This window comes from Pongo pygmaeus, chromosome 13, assembly GCF_028885625.2.
Source record: "Pongo pygmaeus isolate AG05252 chromosome 13, NHGRI_mPonPyg2-v2.0_pri, whole genome shotgun sequence".
Classification (NCBI taxonomy): domain Eukaryota; kingdom Metazoa; phylum Chordata; class Mammalia; order Primates; family Hominidae; genus Pongo; species Pongo pygmaeus.
Genome location: NC_072386.2, coordinates 117,766,541 through 117,784,576, shown reverse-complemented (window position 1 = coordinate 117,784,576; position 18,036 = coordinate 117,766,541). Strand labels below are relative to the sequence as shown.

The 18,036-nt window shown below is 49.2% G+C and overlaps 2 protein-coding genes across 9 annotated transcripts in view; one reads left to right on the top strand and one right to left on the bottom strand.

Moving 5' to 3' along the window:
• Window positions 1-9,231, top strand: part of ANGPTL2 (angiopoietin like 2) — a 35,647-nt gene extending 26,416 nt beyond the window's left edge. The window contains exons 3-5 of the mRNA XM_054500772.2: window positions 2,644-2,837; window positions 4,637-4,907; window positions 7,425-9,231. Coding sequence (XP_054356747.1) covers window positions 2,644-2,837; window positions 4,637-4,907; window positions 7,425-7,624 — 665 coding nt within the window. The 3' untranslated portion in view covers window positions 7,625-9,231. The remainder of the gene's footprint in view (window positions 1-2,643; window positions 2,838-4,636; window positions 4,908-7,424) is intronic.
• Window positions 1-18,036, bottom strand: part of RALGPS1 (Ral GEF with PH domain and SH3 binding motif 1) — a 306,650-nt gene that overhangs the window by 123,187 nt on the left and 165,427 nt on the right. The window lies entirely within an intron of this gene.

The window sequence follows — 18,036 nt, the reverse complement described above, 5'->3', positions numbered from 1 at the left end:
TGGCGCCCACAAAGGCGGCCCCAGCTGGAGCCATGAGGCCAACTGCCACTCTCCCAGCAGCCTCCACAGCCTCTCCCTATGTGGCGCCTCCTTCAAAGGCAGCCTTTACCTCTGACAATTCTGCAGCAGTCCTGGCAGCTGTGCAGTAAGAGGCTGGGCTGCTCGCTCTCAGTGGGCGTTATTTTGCAGGCTTCTGCCGGATCTTCCGTCACCAGCATTCGCATCAAACGGCCTCTCCTGTGCTGCTGACTTGGTAAGGAGCTGGGAGGCCTCCCACGCCCACCGGCGCTCTGCTCCAGCTGTTGGGGACAGACTCCCATTCTCTGCCTCCGTCCCTGGGGCTTCAGCTGAACACAACCAAAACCTTTTTCTCCTTCACAAATGCTCTTTCTGGAGGTCTGGCCTCCCCTTCCCCAGGAAGGATACTGAGGAGGTGGTGGGGGAAAGGCAGGAAGTGGCACTGGCAAAGGAAGCAGCTGCTTGTGCCCCATCTGCTACCCAGGGGTGGGGAGCATTGAGTCCTGCCCCATCCCTTAGAGAAGAGGCCTGGCAAAAAGGTAAATGGGTGAGAAGATCCTTCCTCCCCGGAAGATGAAGGGAGAAACCCCTGAGTTAACTGTCAGCACCCAAACCAATCTTTCTTCTCGGGGCAATACTGGGCAGTGGGAAGCAAGGAATGAGCAAGACAGCCCCTGCCTTCCCGTGAGGTTCTAGGTGGATGAATGCTCAAACACAAGGCTTCTTCCTCAGGAAGAGCCCACCTGAGATGTCTAACAGAGACCAGAAACCTAAATCTTTCTGGTTTATAACCATTACCTGTGAACTAGTTGAGCCCAAACACCAGCCAGGAAGGAATCTGAGAAGTGTGACCTGTACCAGAAAAGCTGAGTATACCTGTCACTGATGAGCACCTCCCTTCAACTCACACAGAAAGAGAAAGGACAGGATTCTACAGGAATTCAAGTGGGGAGGAGGTAGTGAGGTCAGCTCCTCCCTCGCAGGGCATCAGAGCGGACCCACCCTGCCCTGAGCTTCCTCTGCCCAGCACCACATCTGCAGAGGCTGGGACTCAATACACAATTGTTGAATAAACATACAAATTGATAGAAAACATACAATGGTACTTTCTTAGAACTTTTGTCCTTAACCAGTCTCATTGTGGGGATTTTTTTTTTTTTTTTTTTTTTGAGATGGAGTCTTGCTCTGTCGCCCAGGCTGGAGTGCAGTGGGGCCATCTCGGCTCACTGCAACCTCCACCTCCCGGATTCAAGCGATTCTCCTGCCTCAGCCTCCTGGGTAGCTGGGACCACAGATGCGTGCCACCACACCCGGCTAATTTTTTGTATTTTTAGTAGAGACGGGGTTTCACCATATTAGCCAGGATGGTCTCGATCTCCTGACCTTGTGATCTGCCTTGCTTGCCTCAGCCTCCCAAAGTGCTGGGATTATAGGTGTGAGCCACCATGCCCAGCCCTATGGGGAATATTTTGAAGAGACTGAAGCAAAATGTGATTTTCTTTCTTTCAGCCATTTTCATGTGAATGGCTAGGCCTTGACCTTCTAAAGCTTCCTCAGATCAGTGAGAAAGGCCCCAGCCTGTCTAGACCCTTGGTGACTCAAGTTTGTACCTTCTTGCTGATGTGACCAATACTGGAGCATAAGAAACTGCCTGGGGAGTGCAGAGTTGATGGGCAGGGGTGGTGAGGGCTGAAAGACCTGTGGTATAACACCCATTCCTTCTGACTGGGCTGCCCAAGCTCAGTGGAGTCACAAAGAATCACAGAACCCTCTGGTCTCAGTTTCAGAAGAGAGCCATGGATTGGGCTGTATCCTAGACATCATCCTTTAAGTTTATGAGCCTGCAAGGAAGACCTCAGAATGCGTGAGTGCCAAGCATCTGGCCCTCACTGAGCTTCCTTTGGAAAACACACAGATTGAGCTGAAAGGGAACCTGGCCCCCTAAAAACACAGTTGAAGAGCAGTGAATGAATTACAGAAATATCCCAAAGTCTCTGGCTACATGGCCGAATTCTGGGCATGGCCTAGGCCCCCATGACTGTGGAAGTTCATTTAGTAAAAGCTGCAGCAGTCATCACGAAGCACTGTCACTGGAAGGGCAGATGTGGAGTCAGAATTGAAGGGAGCCAATTGCACTTGGCCCGCAGAAACAGTAACCCAGTGGAACCGAATTTCCTTGCAGAAGCAAAGCCATCAGAGCCTGCAGGCACTGACTGATGTTGCCAGGTTTAGTAGGTCCACATCTCTTTTTCCTAATATAATGAACTTGAAAAAGATCACTCCAGCAACTCCTGACAACCCTATATGAGGGAAATCTGATCTCCCTTCTACAGTTGGAAGAAACTGAGGGCTGGGAGAAGCGAAGAAGTCTGCCAAAAGTCACACTGTGAGGCGGGTGAGAGGAGAAAGTGAGCTTGGAGTGTGGGCATCCTGACCCCCCAGTCCGAGGCTCTTGCCTTTATAAGTATTTATCAAACTCGCAAAACAAAAATTGGTCACCTCAGACTGTGGGCCTGTGGCTCCCAGCTGGAGCCTCACCAGAGGTTTTGCCTGCTTGGGGTGCAGCTAGGGGTGTGGCCTGGTGACAGGCAGGTCTGTGATGTATATGTATGTCTGTGACCCCAGGCCCATGGAGAGACTGCCTGCAGGCCCTGGAGGATGGCCACGACACCAGTTCCATCTACCTAGTGAAGCCGGAGAACACCAACCGCCTCATGCAGGTGTGGTGCGACCAGAGACACGACCCCGGGGGCTGGACCGTCATCCAGAGACGCCTGGATGGCTCTGTTAACTTCTTCAGGAACTGGGAGACGTACAAGGTGAGACCCGGCAGGGGCTGTCTGTGCTGCCCACAAGGTGACTGGCCCACCCCAAGAGAGGCCTGAGCAACCAGTAGAACAGCCCACTCAGAGGTACATGCTGACCAAGTCCAGGCCTGTGCGGCCCCAACAACACACATACCTGAGGCAAGAAGGATGCAGACAGGGCCATTTTGTAAACCCACCAGGGGTAGTGAGGACCCGTGCCTCCTCTGCCTGCTGCTAGAAACTGCTGCAGGACAAGAGTTAGTAGACCAGACCACCACAGCCCCACAGGACAGGGTGAGAGTTTAGAAATGCTGGTATGGGGGCCCAGGGGTGAGAAGTATTTCACTCCCAACTGGGGTTTCCATGAGGAAAGATCTGCTCTCAAAGCCCAGAAGGTGCAAGTCCCAAGAGGCTCCCAGTCCCTGGGAGAATCCCCCAAAGAGTCCTGGTAGGGAATTGTGGCAATGCTCAAGTCCTAACTCCAGGCTCATCCTCTGGGCTCCCTGGTTCCTAGGGAGTTGAAATGCTCATCTGTGTAGCAGGGAAAGTTGCCAGAACTCAGTCATACATTGTTCTTCCCCCTCTAAACAGAGGTAGTACTAAGGAAGGCAAGAGTGGCTCTGTTTGCTGAGTGCCCAACCCATGCCAGCACCATGCTAAGGGCTTTCGTGCATTATTTTGTTTAATCTCGTATCAACCTCCTGAGGGAGGTTCTGTTATGCACCCAGCTTACAGATGAAAGTGTGGAGTAATTTGCTCAGGGTTGCAAAGCCAGGAATTGGCCCAGTAGTGACTGTAGCTGAGGACTCTGACACTGAAGCTCACAAACTACCTGAAGCCATGATGCCTTGCACACATGGCTCTGCCATGCCCCTTCTTGAGTCTCCTGTCCTGGTTGTCCCCCACCCTACCTCCTGACCAGCCTGTGTCTCTGCTTTCTTCTCCTCTTCCACCTACATTAGGAGGAGGAGACTCTTTCCTCCTCTCTTAGAGGCAATACAGTGCAATGATTAAGACTGGGTTCTTGGTTGAAATCCTGGTTCACCCTCAGGCATTCTGAGACCCTGAGCCTCTCTGGGCCTCAGTTCATCCATACTAGGGAGGATAATGATAGCACTTAGTTCTTAGAGTTGACATAATGATTAATAAAACAACCTATGTAAAGTTCTTAAAACAGTGCCAGCATATCACAAGCGCTCAATACTAAATAATAATTATTATATTAATGAATCACCGATTCCCAAGACTTTAGCGGCCATCACTCAGCTGCTGACCCCAAAACCACATGCAAAAAAAACAATAACCACAAAACCACTAGGTTTTAGACCTAGAGGGGAGCCCCGGTGGATGGGACACATGCGTCACAGCTCACACCCATCTGGTGCATTACAGCTTACATGTGACCCTCACACACAGCTCATCTCTAGAGAAGGAGGTGAAGCTCAGTGAAGGTCAGAGATTTGTCTGAGGAATGCCTGCTGCGTGCCTACTGAGAGCCAGGCCCTCCACCTACCACAGCACATGTGTTCCTGCAGCAAGCCTGTGGGGAAGGTAATGTAGCCTCCCTGACGTAAGAACAAAGAATCTGGGGTTCACATGATGCCTGGCACAGGGTAGCCACTCTACATATTTTTGAATAATGTGTGAGTCACAGAGAGATTAAGTGGTGGAGTAGGGGGTCTGAACCAGGTCTGCTTCATGCTCTGCTTGTTTCCCAGGCCCCTCTATCCAGGGCTGAGTGTCTGACAGCCAAGCCTGCTGGCTGCAGGTGCTGCAGGCTCCACATTAACACTCTCATGGGTTTTCCCCAGCAAGGGTTTGGGAACATTGATGGCGAATACTGGCTGGGCCTGGAGAACATTTACTGGCTGACGAACCAAGGCAACTACAAACTCCTGGTGACCATGGAGGACTGGTCCGGCCGCAAAGTCTTTGCAGAATACGCCAGTTTCCGCCTGGAACCTGAGAGCGAGTATTATAAGCTGCGGCTGGGGCGCTACCATGGCAATGCAGGTGATTCCTTTACATGGCACAATGGCAAGCAGTTCACCACCCTGGACAGAGATCATGATGTCTACACAGGTAGGAAAAGTGGAGTCAAACCCAGGTGCGGGGTAGGGAAAAGAGGTCAACCAAAGCCAGAGCCCCTGACTCCAGGGCTTGGAAATGGGAAGATCCCAGGGTGAGAAGCAGCTGGGCCAAGCTGCCTGATCCTGTTACCACCCCCTGAGGGTCCCTTCTCCTGTCCACAGGTCCCCTTCACAAAGCTGGGTCAGAGTGGCATTTACAAATTAAAAAAAAAAATGGGGTGGGGGAGACATAAAGAGGTATACAAATCACACGTACCAGGGCCAACTGGGGCCTATGCAGAAAGACATATGTTAGGCTGTGGCCTCAACACTTCTGTCCAAGGCACCTGGTATAGAGCTAACCAACTGCGTAGGCTCTGGGCCACACACCTGGGCTCCAGTGCTGGCCCCACCTCCTACCAGCCATGTGTCCTTGGGCATGCTGCTAAATCTCCCTGGGTCTCAGTTTCTGCATCTGGAAGTAAGGACAAGAACTACATTGCAGGGTACGGAGAAGGGTAGAGAGAATGTACCTAAAGTGCTTTGTCTAGGATTTGGCACACAGCAAGGGCTCCATACAAACTGGGTTTCTTCATGGTCACTGCTACTGCATGTAATGCTAGTGCAGTGCTGAGAGGAAGCTATTAAGAGGAAAGCAGATAGGAGAGAGAAAGTGATTTGTCTAAGATCACATGCTTCAAATCTAGGTCTTTACTAATAAGTCTTCATTAAACAAAAAACAAGAGAAAAAAAACAGAAAATTAGAAGAAACATAGATATGGTCTGGCCCTGAGTCCAGATATCAGACTCCCACACAGTTAATGCCTCCCCAGTTTCTTGAGATGAAGGCCTCTCGGTCTGCCACGCTCCTCCCTGAGGCTGGCACCACCTGATGGCCGATGCCGCCTCCAGGCTCAGGCTGTCTGCTCTCAAGGGCAAACCCAGTCCCCTCCTGCCTCCATTTCCTATGTGGTCTTGGTCAGAAGGCTACTCCCTCCCACTTGAGAAGCGAGCTCTCAAGACTGTCCTACATATGGCCTGCACTTCAGGCAGGCCCTGAAACCTACATACTAAGGTGGAGGGGATCCTCATGCCAGGTCCCCATGGCAGCCACATTCTGAAGGGTAATTCTTCCAACATCAGGGGACAGGAGGGACATGACCTGCCCATCCCTGTATCACACAGACACCTCTGTCCACCCACTGACACTGAACTGGCCCGGCCTGAAGGGGCCCTGGAAGAGGAGCAGGCCCTCGTTCTGAAGCAGTAGGGGCCGCCGAGGCTTCTAGAAGAGCAGGGCAGGAGGATAACCTTCAGAGCTGGTCAGACCCTGGGACACAGGGGCTGCTACAGCCTTTCTGGAGGGCCACCTCCTTAGGGAGCGGAAAGTGTATTCTATGATCCAAACTCAGATCTAGCCAGCAGCAAAATCAGTAGCTGGCAAGTTCCTTGTCCCTGGAGGTATGTGGGACCTCTGCTGGCAAAGAGGCGGCTGGTTATGGAGTGCCCAAGGATCTCCCTGCTATACCAGTCCAACACTGCCACTTGGTCCCTGTGGCCCAGAATCATGGCCCAGAAGGACCCCCAGAAAAACTCTGGGAAAACCTGGGCTGCACCTCCCCTCTTGCTTTCTGCCTCAGACTGAGCGCGACCTCCTCACCTCAGGCCACGGCCTCGGCCACGTGCTCTGTTGGGCCCTCCAACCCACAATCCTGACTGGAGCAGCCCCTCCCCTGAGTACGGGGTCCCCTTGCCAGGCCTAGTCAGGAAAGTTGGGACTCCCTTCACTAAGAGCAATGCTGGCAGATAGTGGCCCCCTGTCCTCCTGCCACAGAGTGCACTGCCCCTGCATGCCCGCGCGCACCTTCCCACAGTTTTTACTGTTGTTCTGAACTGCTTGTCCTTGGCAGCAAAATTCAGCATGATGTGATAATGCCAAGAGTTTTATGGAAATACCTTTCCTTTGTGAAGTAATACAAAAAATTGTTTGGATGGAATACAAGCCAGGGAGGACAGGAGGAGCATTTCTTCTTAAATACTTTCTTTGTCATTCTTTAGAGACTCTTGATCCAACAGTTTCAACTCTAAACATTCCTAAGGAAAAGCTCTTCTCCCTCCCGGCCCACCTCAGGCCATCTCCACTTCCTATCAGAACACAAGGTGTGGACTTCCCTTGGGGCCTCCTTTGCACCCAGCCCTGGGCTAAGTGTCAAGTACGCATCCTCATTCAATCCTCAGAGCTGTCCTGTGCGGCAGGCGTCATTTGTATTCTCATTTTACAGATAAGGATACAGTGGCTGGGAGAGATTAAGTCACTTCTCTGAGATCACACAGCTAGTTAGTTACAAAACTGAGCCTCAAAGGCAGGCCTGAAGCATGGCCTCTCACCACCCATGGAGACGGGTCCACCTCTCAAGTGTTCTTGCTCCAGATGCCTCCCAGAGAGGGCTTTGCTGAAAGCCCTGAGCACTATGGACGCAGGTAGAATGGCCTCCTCCCAGACACCCTCTCACTGCCTTCTCTCTTTCAGGAAACTGTGCCCACTACCAGAAGGGAGGCTGGTGGTATAACGCCTGTGCCCACTCCAACCTCAACGGAGTCTGGTACCGCGGGGGCCATTACCGGAGCCGCTACCAGGACGGAGTTTACTGGGCTGAGTTCCGAGGAGGCTCTTACTCACTCAAGAAAGTGGTGATGATGATCCGACCAAACCCCAACACCTTCCACTAAGCCAGCTCCCCCTCCTGACCTCTCATGGCCATTGCCAGGAGCCCACCCTGGTTACGCTGGCCACAGCACAAAGAACAACTCCTCACCAGTTCATCCCGAGGCTGGGAGGACCGGGATGCTGGATTCTGTTTTCCGAAGTCACTGCAGCAGATGATGGAACTGAATCGATACGGTGTTTTCTGTCCCTCCTACTTTCCTTCACACCAGACAGCCCCTCATGTCTCCAGGACAGGACAGGACTACAGACAACTCTTTCTTTAAATAAATTAAGTCTCTACAATAAAAACACAACTGCAAAATACCTTCATAATATACATGTGTATGAGCCTCCCTTGTGCACGTATGTGTATACCACATATATATGCATTTAGATATACATCACATGTGATATATCTAGATCCATATATAGGTTTGCCTTAGATACCTAAATACACATATATTCAGTTCTCAGATGTTGAAGCTGTCACCAGCAGCTTTGCTCTTAGGAGAAAAGCATTTCATTAGTGTTGTATTACTTGAGTCTAAGGGTAGATCACAGACTGTGTGATCTCAACTGAAAGGATCACCCTTGGCATCTGTGTGCCTGGATTCTTCCAGAATGTCTACAATGCTAATCTCTCACATAGAGGTTCCCAGCTTCTTAAGAACCCCTTTTGGCACCTAATCAAATTTCAAAATCCGCCCCCCCCACCACCATTTTCATACTTTTCCCCATTCTCAGGACTTTTCACCACCCATCACCCACTTATCCCTTCATTTGACACCATTCATTAAGTGCCTTCTGTGTGTCAGTCCCTGGCCACTCACTGCAGTTCAAGGCCCCCTTTCCGCTCTGCTGTACTCCTCGCCTACCTACTCCTTGCCTTTTCTGTCGCACAGCCCCTTCTTTCCAGGCGAGATTCCTCAGCTTCTGAGTAGGAAACACTCCGGGCTCCAGGTTTCTGGTTGGGAAGGGAAGGCCAGGCCAAAAGCTCCAACTGCCGTATAGATAATGTACTCGCAGTTTTGTATCTTCCATTCATACTTTAACCTACAGGTCATTTTAGTCTTCACACAAATAATAACCTATCTGGCCAGGAGATAATTGGTTGAACAGAAGTCATCAGATCATCAGAGCCCCCAGATGGCTACAGACCAGAGGTTCCACGCTCTCAGGCTGACTAGAGTCCGCAGCTCATCTCCAAACTACACTTCCCTGGAGAACAAGTGCCACAAAAATGAAAACGGGCCACTTCTCAGGAGTTGAATAATCAGGGGTCACCGGACCCCTTGGTTGATGCACTGCAGCATGGTGGCTTTCTGAGTCCTGTTGGCCACGAAGTGTCAGCCTCAGCACTCCCGGGACTATTGCCAAGAAAGGGCAAGGGATGAGTCAAGAAGGTGAGATCCTTCCCGGTGGGCACGTGGGCCAGGCTGTGTGAGATGTTGGATGTTTGGTACTGTCCATGTCTGGGTGTGTGCCTATTACCTCAGCATTTCTCACAAAGTGTACCATGTAGCATCTTTTGTGTATATAAAAGGGAGGGTTTTTTAAAAAAATATATTCCCAGATTATCCTTGTAATGACACGAATCTGCAATAAAAGCCATCAGTGCTATTTGGATGTATCTACACTCTGTGTTACTGTTTTAGAATGCCTTCCTGGGGCCTCCCATATCAGAGCCTCTTTAAGTAAAACCAGGAAGAGATTTGGCACCAAGACACACACCAGAATCATTTAAATCACACTCACCCTATTTCTGGTTACCACCTATACCCTCAGAAGTACCACAGTAGTACTTCAGGCCAAGATGGCTCTCTGGAGCTCCACTTCCTCACATCCAGCTGTGTCCTGGATGTCTCCACCAGATATCCTCCAAGCACCTCACGGGCAGTGCACTTAACACCTGACATACCTTTCTTCCAGGTCTGGTCCCTTTTTACCAAATGGCACCAGGTACTCAGTTGCTCAGATAAAAAACAAGGACCTCTCCCTTCCCCTGCCAAGGACAATCCATCCCTCCACGCCAAGCCATCTTGCCTGCATTAGCGTAGGATCTCATCTCCTCTCCCTTCAACTACTGCACCAGGCTCCAGACCAGGAGTCTCCATCTCCCTCATTCCAATCCAATTTCCACCCTAGCCGCTAGAACTGTCTCCTTGTAAAACACATCTGTGGGTTGGGAAGTGATTCTAGGCATGACAGGAAACCCCAAAACCTAAAGGAAAAGACTAAAAGATACAACTTTTTTCAGAACTCAAATTTTCTGCTTTCCAAAAAACAAAACAAAACAAAAAACATGACCAAGATTAAAAGGCAAATATTGAACAAGAGAAACATATTTGAAACATATATAGCAAATACAGAATATTCATGCTATGCTAAAACCTCTTTCAAATTAAAAGAAAGATGCAAATCCTGTAACAGAAAACTTGGCAAAGTACATGTACAAATGAGAAGACTCACAAATGGCCAGTAAACAAGATGTCAACCTCAGCAGTAATCAGAGAGGTGCTATAAGTGAAGGATAAACCATGACGTGTTGCCTGTCAGACTGGCAAAGATGAAAAAAATGCCAATCTCCATGTTGACAAGGGAATGGACAGACGTGTGCACTATGGATGGACGTATAAATTGACTCCATATTGTCGAAGAGTAACTTGCCAGTGTATATATCAAAATTGTAAATGCACTTATACCCTGGGCCCCAGCAATCCTTCTACCTAATGACCAAGTGACATAACCATATGATAGCTTTTTCTAGTAAAGCTGCAGTTAGAGAGAGATGCACTGATACGCACTGAAGCCTACCATGTGCTTAGAAACAGGCGTGTGTGTGTCCACATGCACATGCACGTGTGTGTTTTACGTCACCTTCACAGAAGCTCTGTGAAGGAGGGATCATTATTCTCACTTTACAAAAGAGGCGGAAACGAGGCTTGAAGTCAGATTGCTAGTAAGAATACCCCGGTAGCAATTAATCCAGAAGGTGCTGGGTGTCAGGCATCAAGCAACAGTTCTCAACTCCCTTCTCCTAAGCCCCTAGTCAGTTGTTGGGATCACAGTGGAATCTGAATGCTATTTGAGGAAAATATCTTAATCTTGGCCCAGACTATAGTCACCCCTCCACACACATCTGGAGTGGAGTGTGTGGGACATAGGGAACAAGAGCAAAGGAAAACAAGGCCCAACCTTACTGGTCACTGGTCTTGGCTCCAAAAACCCCAAACAGAGAGCTCTGGAAAGCCATGCTGGACACTGCAGAGCCATCCTTTTTCTAAACTAGTTAGGATTCAAATGAAAGCAGGTCATGATACCAGCTATTTCTCCCAAACCCCATCTCAATACCCAAGCCTGAATCTTAATCAAACACACCCAGGCTATACAGAAGGAGAGGAAGGAATAAGCTCATCAGAGATGTGGAGAAAATGAAAGGTAGGGGTCAGTTCACTAAGCTGGTGGCATGGAAGAAGAGCATGGGGCAGGAGGGCTCTGTCCAAGCACCCTAGCCTGGGTACCCAGTGAACTGCTCTACCTGCCAGCAAAGACAGCCAGTCAGCATCCTGGGGACTTGCCAACCAGACCATCCTCTCCTATCCCATCAGTGACCTTTTAAGGCCTACAATCACAGGAGTCCTACTATTACTAAGTTCTCCATGGTGGCTGCACTGCATTTGCAGACCCAGAAGGAAGTCAATGAAGCCCAGACTTTCTCCTGCCCCAGCCAAACCCCTGCATCCCAGTTTTAGCCAATACCTTGGTCTCCTGGGGGACAAAGGGCACCCACCCGCTGGGCTGGTGTGAACAGGGCCAGAAGACAGTGATGTCTTCTGAGCAAGTGACACTGAAAAAGACCCCCTCCCCGTAATCTTGCCGATTTGAGCAAGACTGAAAGAGAAACCTTCATATTACTGAAAACAATGGTAATGGGAGTGTACCCTGCTCACAGTTCACAGACACTCTTAGGAGGTTCAAGGTGTCCTCTCTGATCTCCCAAGACCCCCTCATCTGTTTCACACAGATTTGTCAAGACTCTGGTTACAGTAAGAGAAACCCACATGACTAGATTAAGCCAAAAAGGGAAGCTTTTAAGTGTAACAACATGTTTAAAAGGTGTTCTTTCTGCCTCAGTTTTATCTGAGACTTTAAAGGCTAAGGACAACATAAAAGCTGCAAGATCATCCCTGCAAAGGGCATGGCCCCGCACTGGCTCTCCAGCATTAGCTGATGGCTTCCCTGACACTGTGTGAGAAGTATAGAAAGAAGGTCCTGGGGAGGGGAGAATGAACTGTCCTTCAAGCGTCCCCACCACCACAAGGAAGGTGGGTGTTTTCATCCACCTTCAGTCAAGTGAGAGGGACTTCAAGGGACCATTCCCACAGCCTGGCATGGGACAGCATAAGCACTCCTGTCTGACTCAGGCCCAGGGGCACAAAGAGCAGTGGGAAGACGGGACCACGTTGACAGCACAAGGCCAGCCCACCGAGGCACAAATTCAGGTTTCCTAGGACCAGAGGGCTGCCTGGATGGTGGGGGTGGGGGCAGGGCAGGAAGTACAGGAGCCAGGGAGGGAGCTATACATTACTCCATCAAAGGAGCTGAGTCAGAGGTGCCCAGGAGGGAAATTCTGAAGCAGCAGCAGCCAAGAGGGTGAAAGGCAGCGCTGGGTTGCTTGCACAAGCATCTAGCAAACCCACAGGGCACGAGCTCTGAGTTACCAACAGCTATGAAAGATGGGCCGTTCTCTCTCCCTTCTTCCTCTCCTGTTTCCACGGGCCAGAAACTTCAGTGGACAGGTTGGGGAGACAGTGGGACTGGCCAGGATCCAGCGAAGAAGCGGACTGCGTGTCAGCCAGGTGCTGTGGCTCACGCCTCCCAGAACTTTGGGAGGTCGAGGTGGGAGGACTGCTCAAGCCCAGGAGTTTGAAACCAGCCTAGGCAACATGGTGAGAACCCCATCTCTACCAAAATTAATTAATTAATTAATTAAAAAATTAGCTTGGCATGATGGCATGTACCTGTGGTCCTAGCTACTCGGGAAGCTGAGGTGGGAGGCTCACTTGAGCTCAGGAGGCAGAGGCTGCAGTGAGCCAAGATCATGCCACCACATTCCAGGCCTGGGCAAAAAAAAATGAGACCCTGTCTCAAAACAAACAAACAAACAAGCTGACCATCTGTCTTCCCCCACTCCAGACCTCCACAGCTGGTGAGCTTTAGGAGTCCAGACTTGCAATTACTACACTGGACTGTCTGGAATGAGGAATTGTTAGAATGGATTGGGCTGTTTCATGCCTAGTACCTGAAAGACCAAAGGACCTGCTAAGTTCTCAGCTTTGACTGGGAAAAGAAAAGTCCACAGAGTAGGCTCAAAAGGACACTGGGGAAAAAATGAGGTTGGTTTCTTCTTACACCTGATTGAGTTCAGCTCATTTAATAAGCTGGTTACATAAGGACACGAGGTATCTCCCCAAGTCCACGGGCAGGGACACAGCTGGGCCTCACAAGGGCCAGGAACCAGAAATTGCCTGGAAAACCTTCAAGATGCAAGGCAGCAACTTTCTCAGCTCCTCTCCCTTGTTCTTTCCTTTCCCCTTTCCTGCAGGGTCTCTTTCTCTGCTTCTCATCAAGCATCCATCTGTGGACTATTCTCTGCAGTTGTCCTGGCACATGGCACCAGATGGCATTTTTCAGTTCACATCCTCCTGATCTGAGTGCCAGCACATCTATGTTCCAATGCCGGCTCCCAGATAGAGGATCCAACTGGCCCAGTTCAGGCTGGGTATCCACCCCAACTCTATGGGCTCTGACCGTGGAGCAGAGCTAGGTGGAAGGAACACTGCTGCTGGCGTGCAGTGCCAAGGGAGAAGCAGGGGAAGTAGGTTCCCAAAGAAGGAGGGGTCACAGGCTGGGTCTCTATCCAAAAAGGTGTCTAGACTACACTCCAGATGTTATTGGTCACCAACCTCTCCAGGACCATATTTTGCCAGCCAGACATTACTCATCAGATGGGATCCTATTCCCCAGCCCTTCCTGCTGCTGACCCCTGCACTATCCCAGAAATCACACCCAACCCTTCTAAGGCCAGGTGGCTAACTAACATGACACCTGGCTGTGCCCAGATGGGCCTCTTCCTGGGTACTCTGCCCTTCCTGGGTATGCTGTGTTTCTCAATAGGGATACAGGGGGCAACAGGGTTCTCACTGATAGGGTCTTCTTAGCTGTATTTTCATGTGGATAGCATTAATACTAGCCATCATCTATAGGGTGCTTTCCATGTGCCAGGCAGTATGCATGGCTCTTTCAATTCTCACAACAACTCTACGAGATGGATTCTATAATTACTCTCTCTTCAACATAATAGAAAACTTACATCAAAGAGGTAAGTGAGCTGCCCAAGTGCATGCAGTCTGACACTCAGAATGTGAACTCGAGTCAGTCTGATTCCTGAGCTCCTGCCTCTACAGCATCGATCTCTATACCCAGGGAGGAAGTGAGATCACACTACAGCTCCTATGTCACCCCATATCACTCAGTAATACATCTGAGAATCATGGTGATATGGAGCCTCCTGCCCATAGCAGTGGATATGTCAGATGGCCAGCCAGCCTGCCTATGCAGCAGCAGCAGCTTGATATCAGAAGGTCCCTAGAAGTCAGGAAGCCAGTCCATGGCTGTCTGCCTAATTTATCTCAAACAATGGACACAGAGTAACAAGGGGCAGTGCTGAAGAATGTTCCGCAGCTCCTTGGGCTACCAATCCTTTGCCAGGCTGCAGCTCCTCTTCTTCTTGCCATCTGTCCTACAGCTTATAGACTCATCAGCCCCCCTGCTTTGCTACTCCGAACATCCTACTTGTGGATGCTCTGGCAGTCACCAGATGACCAAATCTACCTGGTTCAAGCCCTGGTCCTCATTACCTGGTAACTGGGTTCCAGTAGTGGTGGCTCATCTCCCATATCCATGCCTCCAGGCCTGGCGCTTGCTTACAGGTCTCTCTCAGACCTCAGAGTCAGGCCTGAACCAGCCCTAGTCTGGGATTCTGCCTCTGTGGACATGATGTTTCAATACCAGCCATCCCTGAGACATTCAAGCATCCATGTCTCTCCTGAATGGCCATCCTGGGCCAGCTCAGCCCACAATGGGAGCCCAGATGCAGACAATCTCTCCCATCTGCGTGGCATTCCCACAGCGCTGCCACATGCGGCACCTCCTAGGTGGGGGGGCCATCTGCCTGTCCTATGCTGTGCTTGCTGATGGTCATGATATTAATAAATCCAGCTCCACGGGCTGGTCAAGGAATGTTCCCTTCCCCACTGCTGCAGCACATCCTGAAGCTGAAGGGCTCAGAGTACCAGGAGAGGGCTCCTTGGACGAGGAAAGACAGGCCACATTTGCCCTGAGCCTCAGCAGAGCTGGGAATGGCCCAGAGCCTAGAAGGATAGTTAATGTGGAGGGAGTGGAATTAGAATTCCCTTCTGGGGCCATGTGATGACAGAGGCCTACGCCCTAGTCATCTCAACAAGGGAAAAGGATTAAAAGAAGCACACAGCCTTCTCCAAGCCTGGAAGGTTGACTAATGCCCAGGCAAGTGTGCAGGGGATGGATTTAGGTCAGCTTCCTCTCCACAGGAACCCAACAGCAAGGCAGCCTTTCCTCATCAATCAGGGCAGTGCAGGCCTGTGCTGGGGACATGGGGAGAGGGAATAAAGATACATATTCAGGAAGTAGAGGCAAGGGCAGAGGGTGGCTGATCAGTTGGGTAGGAGGCCTGAAGGCCTGGCTGCCTAACTTAGAGCCCAAGAGAATTGGTGGGCAGAGAAATGTATATTTTTTTAAAAAAATGCCATCTTGTGCCTATCATTTTAGCATAAATAAAACATGGTGGATAATATCTAATGTTGGTAAGAGTGGAAAAAATAGGCATACTCATATCCTGTTTGCAGAAATATAACTGCAAGCATTTCAGAGGGCATTCCAGCAGTAGGCACTGTAAAGTTGCAAAGAGTTTTTGCCCCAGCAATTCCACTTCCAGCACTCAGTGTTTCAGAAGTACTCTAACAGGAGGGTAAAGACACACAGATAAGGATGCTCCCCGCTGCACTACAGGCTGAGTGTCCCTTATCCAAAATGCTTGGGACCAGAAATGTTCCAGGTTTCAGACTTTTTCAGATTTTGGAATATTTGCATTATACTTACTTGTTGAGCGAACCTAATCTGAAAATCTGAAATCCAAAATATTCCAATGAGGCTTTTCTTTGAGCATCATGTTGATTTTCAAAATGTTTTAGATTTTGGATTTTCAGATTAGGGATAATTAACTTGTATATGTAAAAGGGAAAAACTAGAAACAGTCTAAATATTTATCAGTTGGGACACAGCTAGACAAATCAGCACTCATCCAGGCGATATCCAACACATTGCCCATACATCTGTGGGTGCCAAAGAGCTACCAGAAAGAACAGGGGAGTTCTAGATTTGCTGCCACTGTACAATATCTATGACAGTTTACATATGCAAAACAACACATACAAAATGTTCCCACTTTGGTTAAAAAGCACAGTATCATATGTGCCCCTCCACAGGCATGTCCTTTTGTATTTGTGGATAAGAATGTCTGGAAGAACACACACCCACTGCAAACACTGGCTGCCTCTGGAAAGTGGGAGAAGAAGAATGGCACATTCACTTTTTACTTTATAAACTTCTTTTCAGTGTGAATAATTTTTACAACAAGCAATGTGTTACTTTTGTAATATTTAAGTTTTTAAAAGAATGAGTGGGCACCAAATGCCTTTCTGGATGGTCACAAAAAAGGATATATACTTGTTTCCCTTGAGTACTCAGGAGCCCACTGTACACTCCATCAGGGAACAACAGGCTTCCTAAGGGTAACCTTCCAGGCCCTCTCAGACCCTAATCAGTCATCCCCAGGCACCCATCTTTCTTACAGAACTGCAAGAACTCATCACCTCTCAAAGCAGCAACCACTCTCTCTAGCCTATCGAATCCCACCACCTCAAAACTAGCTTTCGAGAGGGGTCCAGCACGTCCTGCTGCCCTAGAGGCCAATGTTATAGTCCTTTATGTGTTGAGTTTTACAGTTGATTTTGTCCCAATACAGATTGGTCAACAAAGTAATAAATGTGGAGTAGTGATAAACGTTGTGCAAAGTGCTCATTATCCATTGCTGTGTGACAAATTATTCTAAAACTTAGCATCTTACAATAAACATTTATTATCTTGCAGTTTCTGTGGATTGGGAATTTGGGCATGTCTTAGCTGGGTGTCTCTGGCTTAAGGTCTCTGATGAGACTTCAGTCAAGCTGTTGGCTGGGGCTGCAGTCTCATCTGAAGGCTCGCTTTTAAGCAGAATCTTCTTCCAAACTCCCTCACATGGTTGTCGGCAGGTCTCAATCCCATGCCACACGGGCCTCTTCACAAGACTGCCAAACACAGAGCAGCTGGATTCCTCCAGGATGAATGATCCAAAAGAGAGTAGAAAGGGCAAGCACTCAACATAAAATGGATAGTCTTTAATGATCTAATCTTGGAAGGGACATCCCATTATTTCTGTCATATCTGTTAGAGGCAAATCACTATGTTCTGCCTACACTCAAGGGGAAGAGATTATACAAGGATACAAATACTAGGGAACAGAAATCATCGGGGGCCATCTGAAGAGCTGTCTACTACATGAGACATCCCAATGGCTCCAGGTTGGTCCTGAGGATGCAGAAGCTCCCCAGTCTTTCCTTTGTCCCAATCCGTTTCTTTATTAGGGCCAGCCCAGGTACAAGAGGACAATAAGAATGTGTCAGTAGAAGACCAGTGTCCACTCAATCCACTCCGTCCCCACCCATGAGTCAATGTGCTTCTCAAGGACCTCCCACCAGGAAGTCTCCTTGTTCCACACAGGAAGAGTCCCTAGAAGTACTTTCCTTCTCAGCTGTGGTTTTTCCCAGAGGTTAAAGGCCTGTTCTTGGGAACATATGGCATATTTTGAGGTTAGTGGTTGGGGCACTGGAGTGAGACCTGGATACAAGCACTGATCTCACCATTTACTAGTGTGTAAACTTTAATGTGAATCTTGTTCATATTTTGCAGCTAGCAAATAAGATAAAAATGATGCCTCCCTCAGAGGAAGGAGTGTTGGGAGGATTAAACGAGATAATGCAGTGCAATCACACAGTGAAACAGTAAACATGAGTTTTTGTAATTAGTGTTAGTTTCTAATTCGAAATCCAAAAAACTAAAGGAAGTCAAAGAGGAATAGTCATCCTAACAAGTATAAAGATTCCTACCATGAAAACACTTTTTCTTGCACAAAATGGGCTTATGCTCATACCTCATTTTGCAGGGTCAGACACAACTTCTTGACCCAGAGAAAAGCTGACTGCAGATCCTCCCTTTGCCCCAGAAGGGACAAATGGGA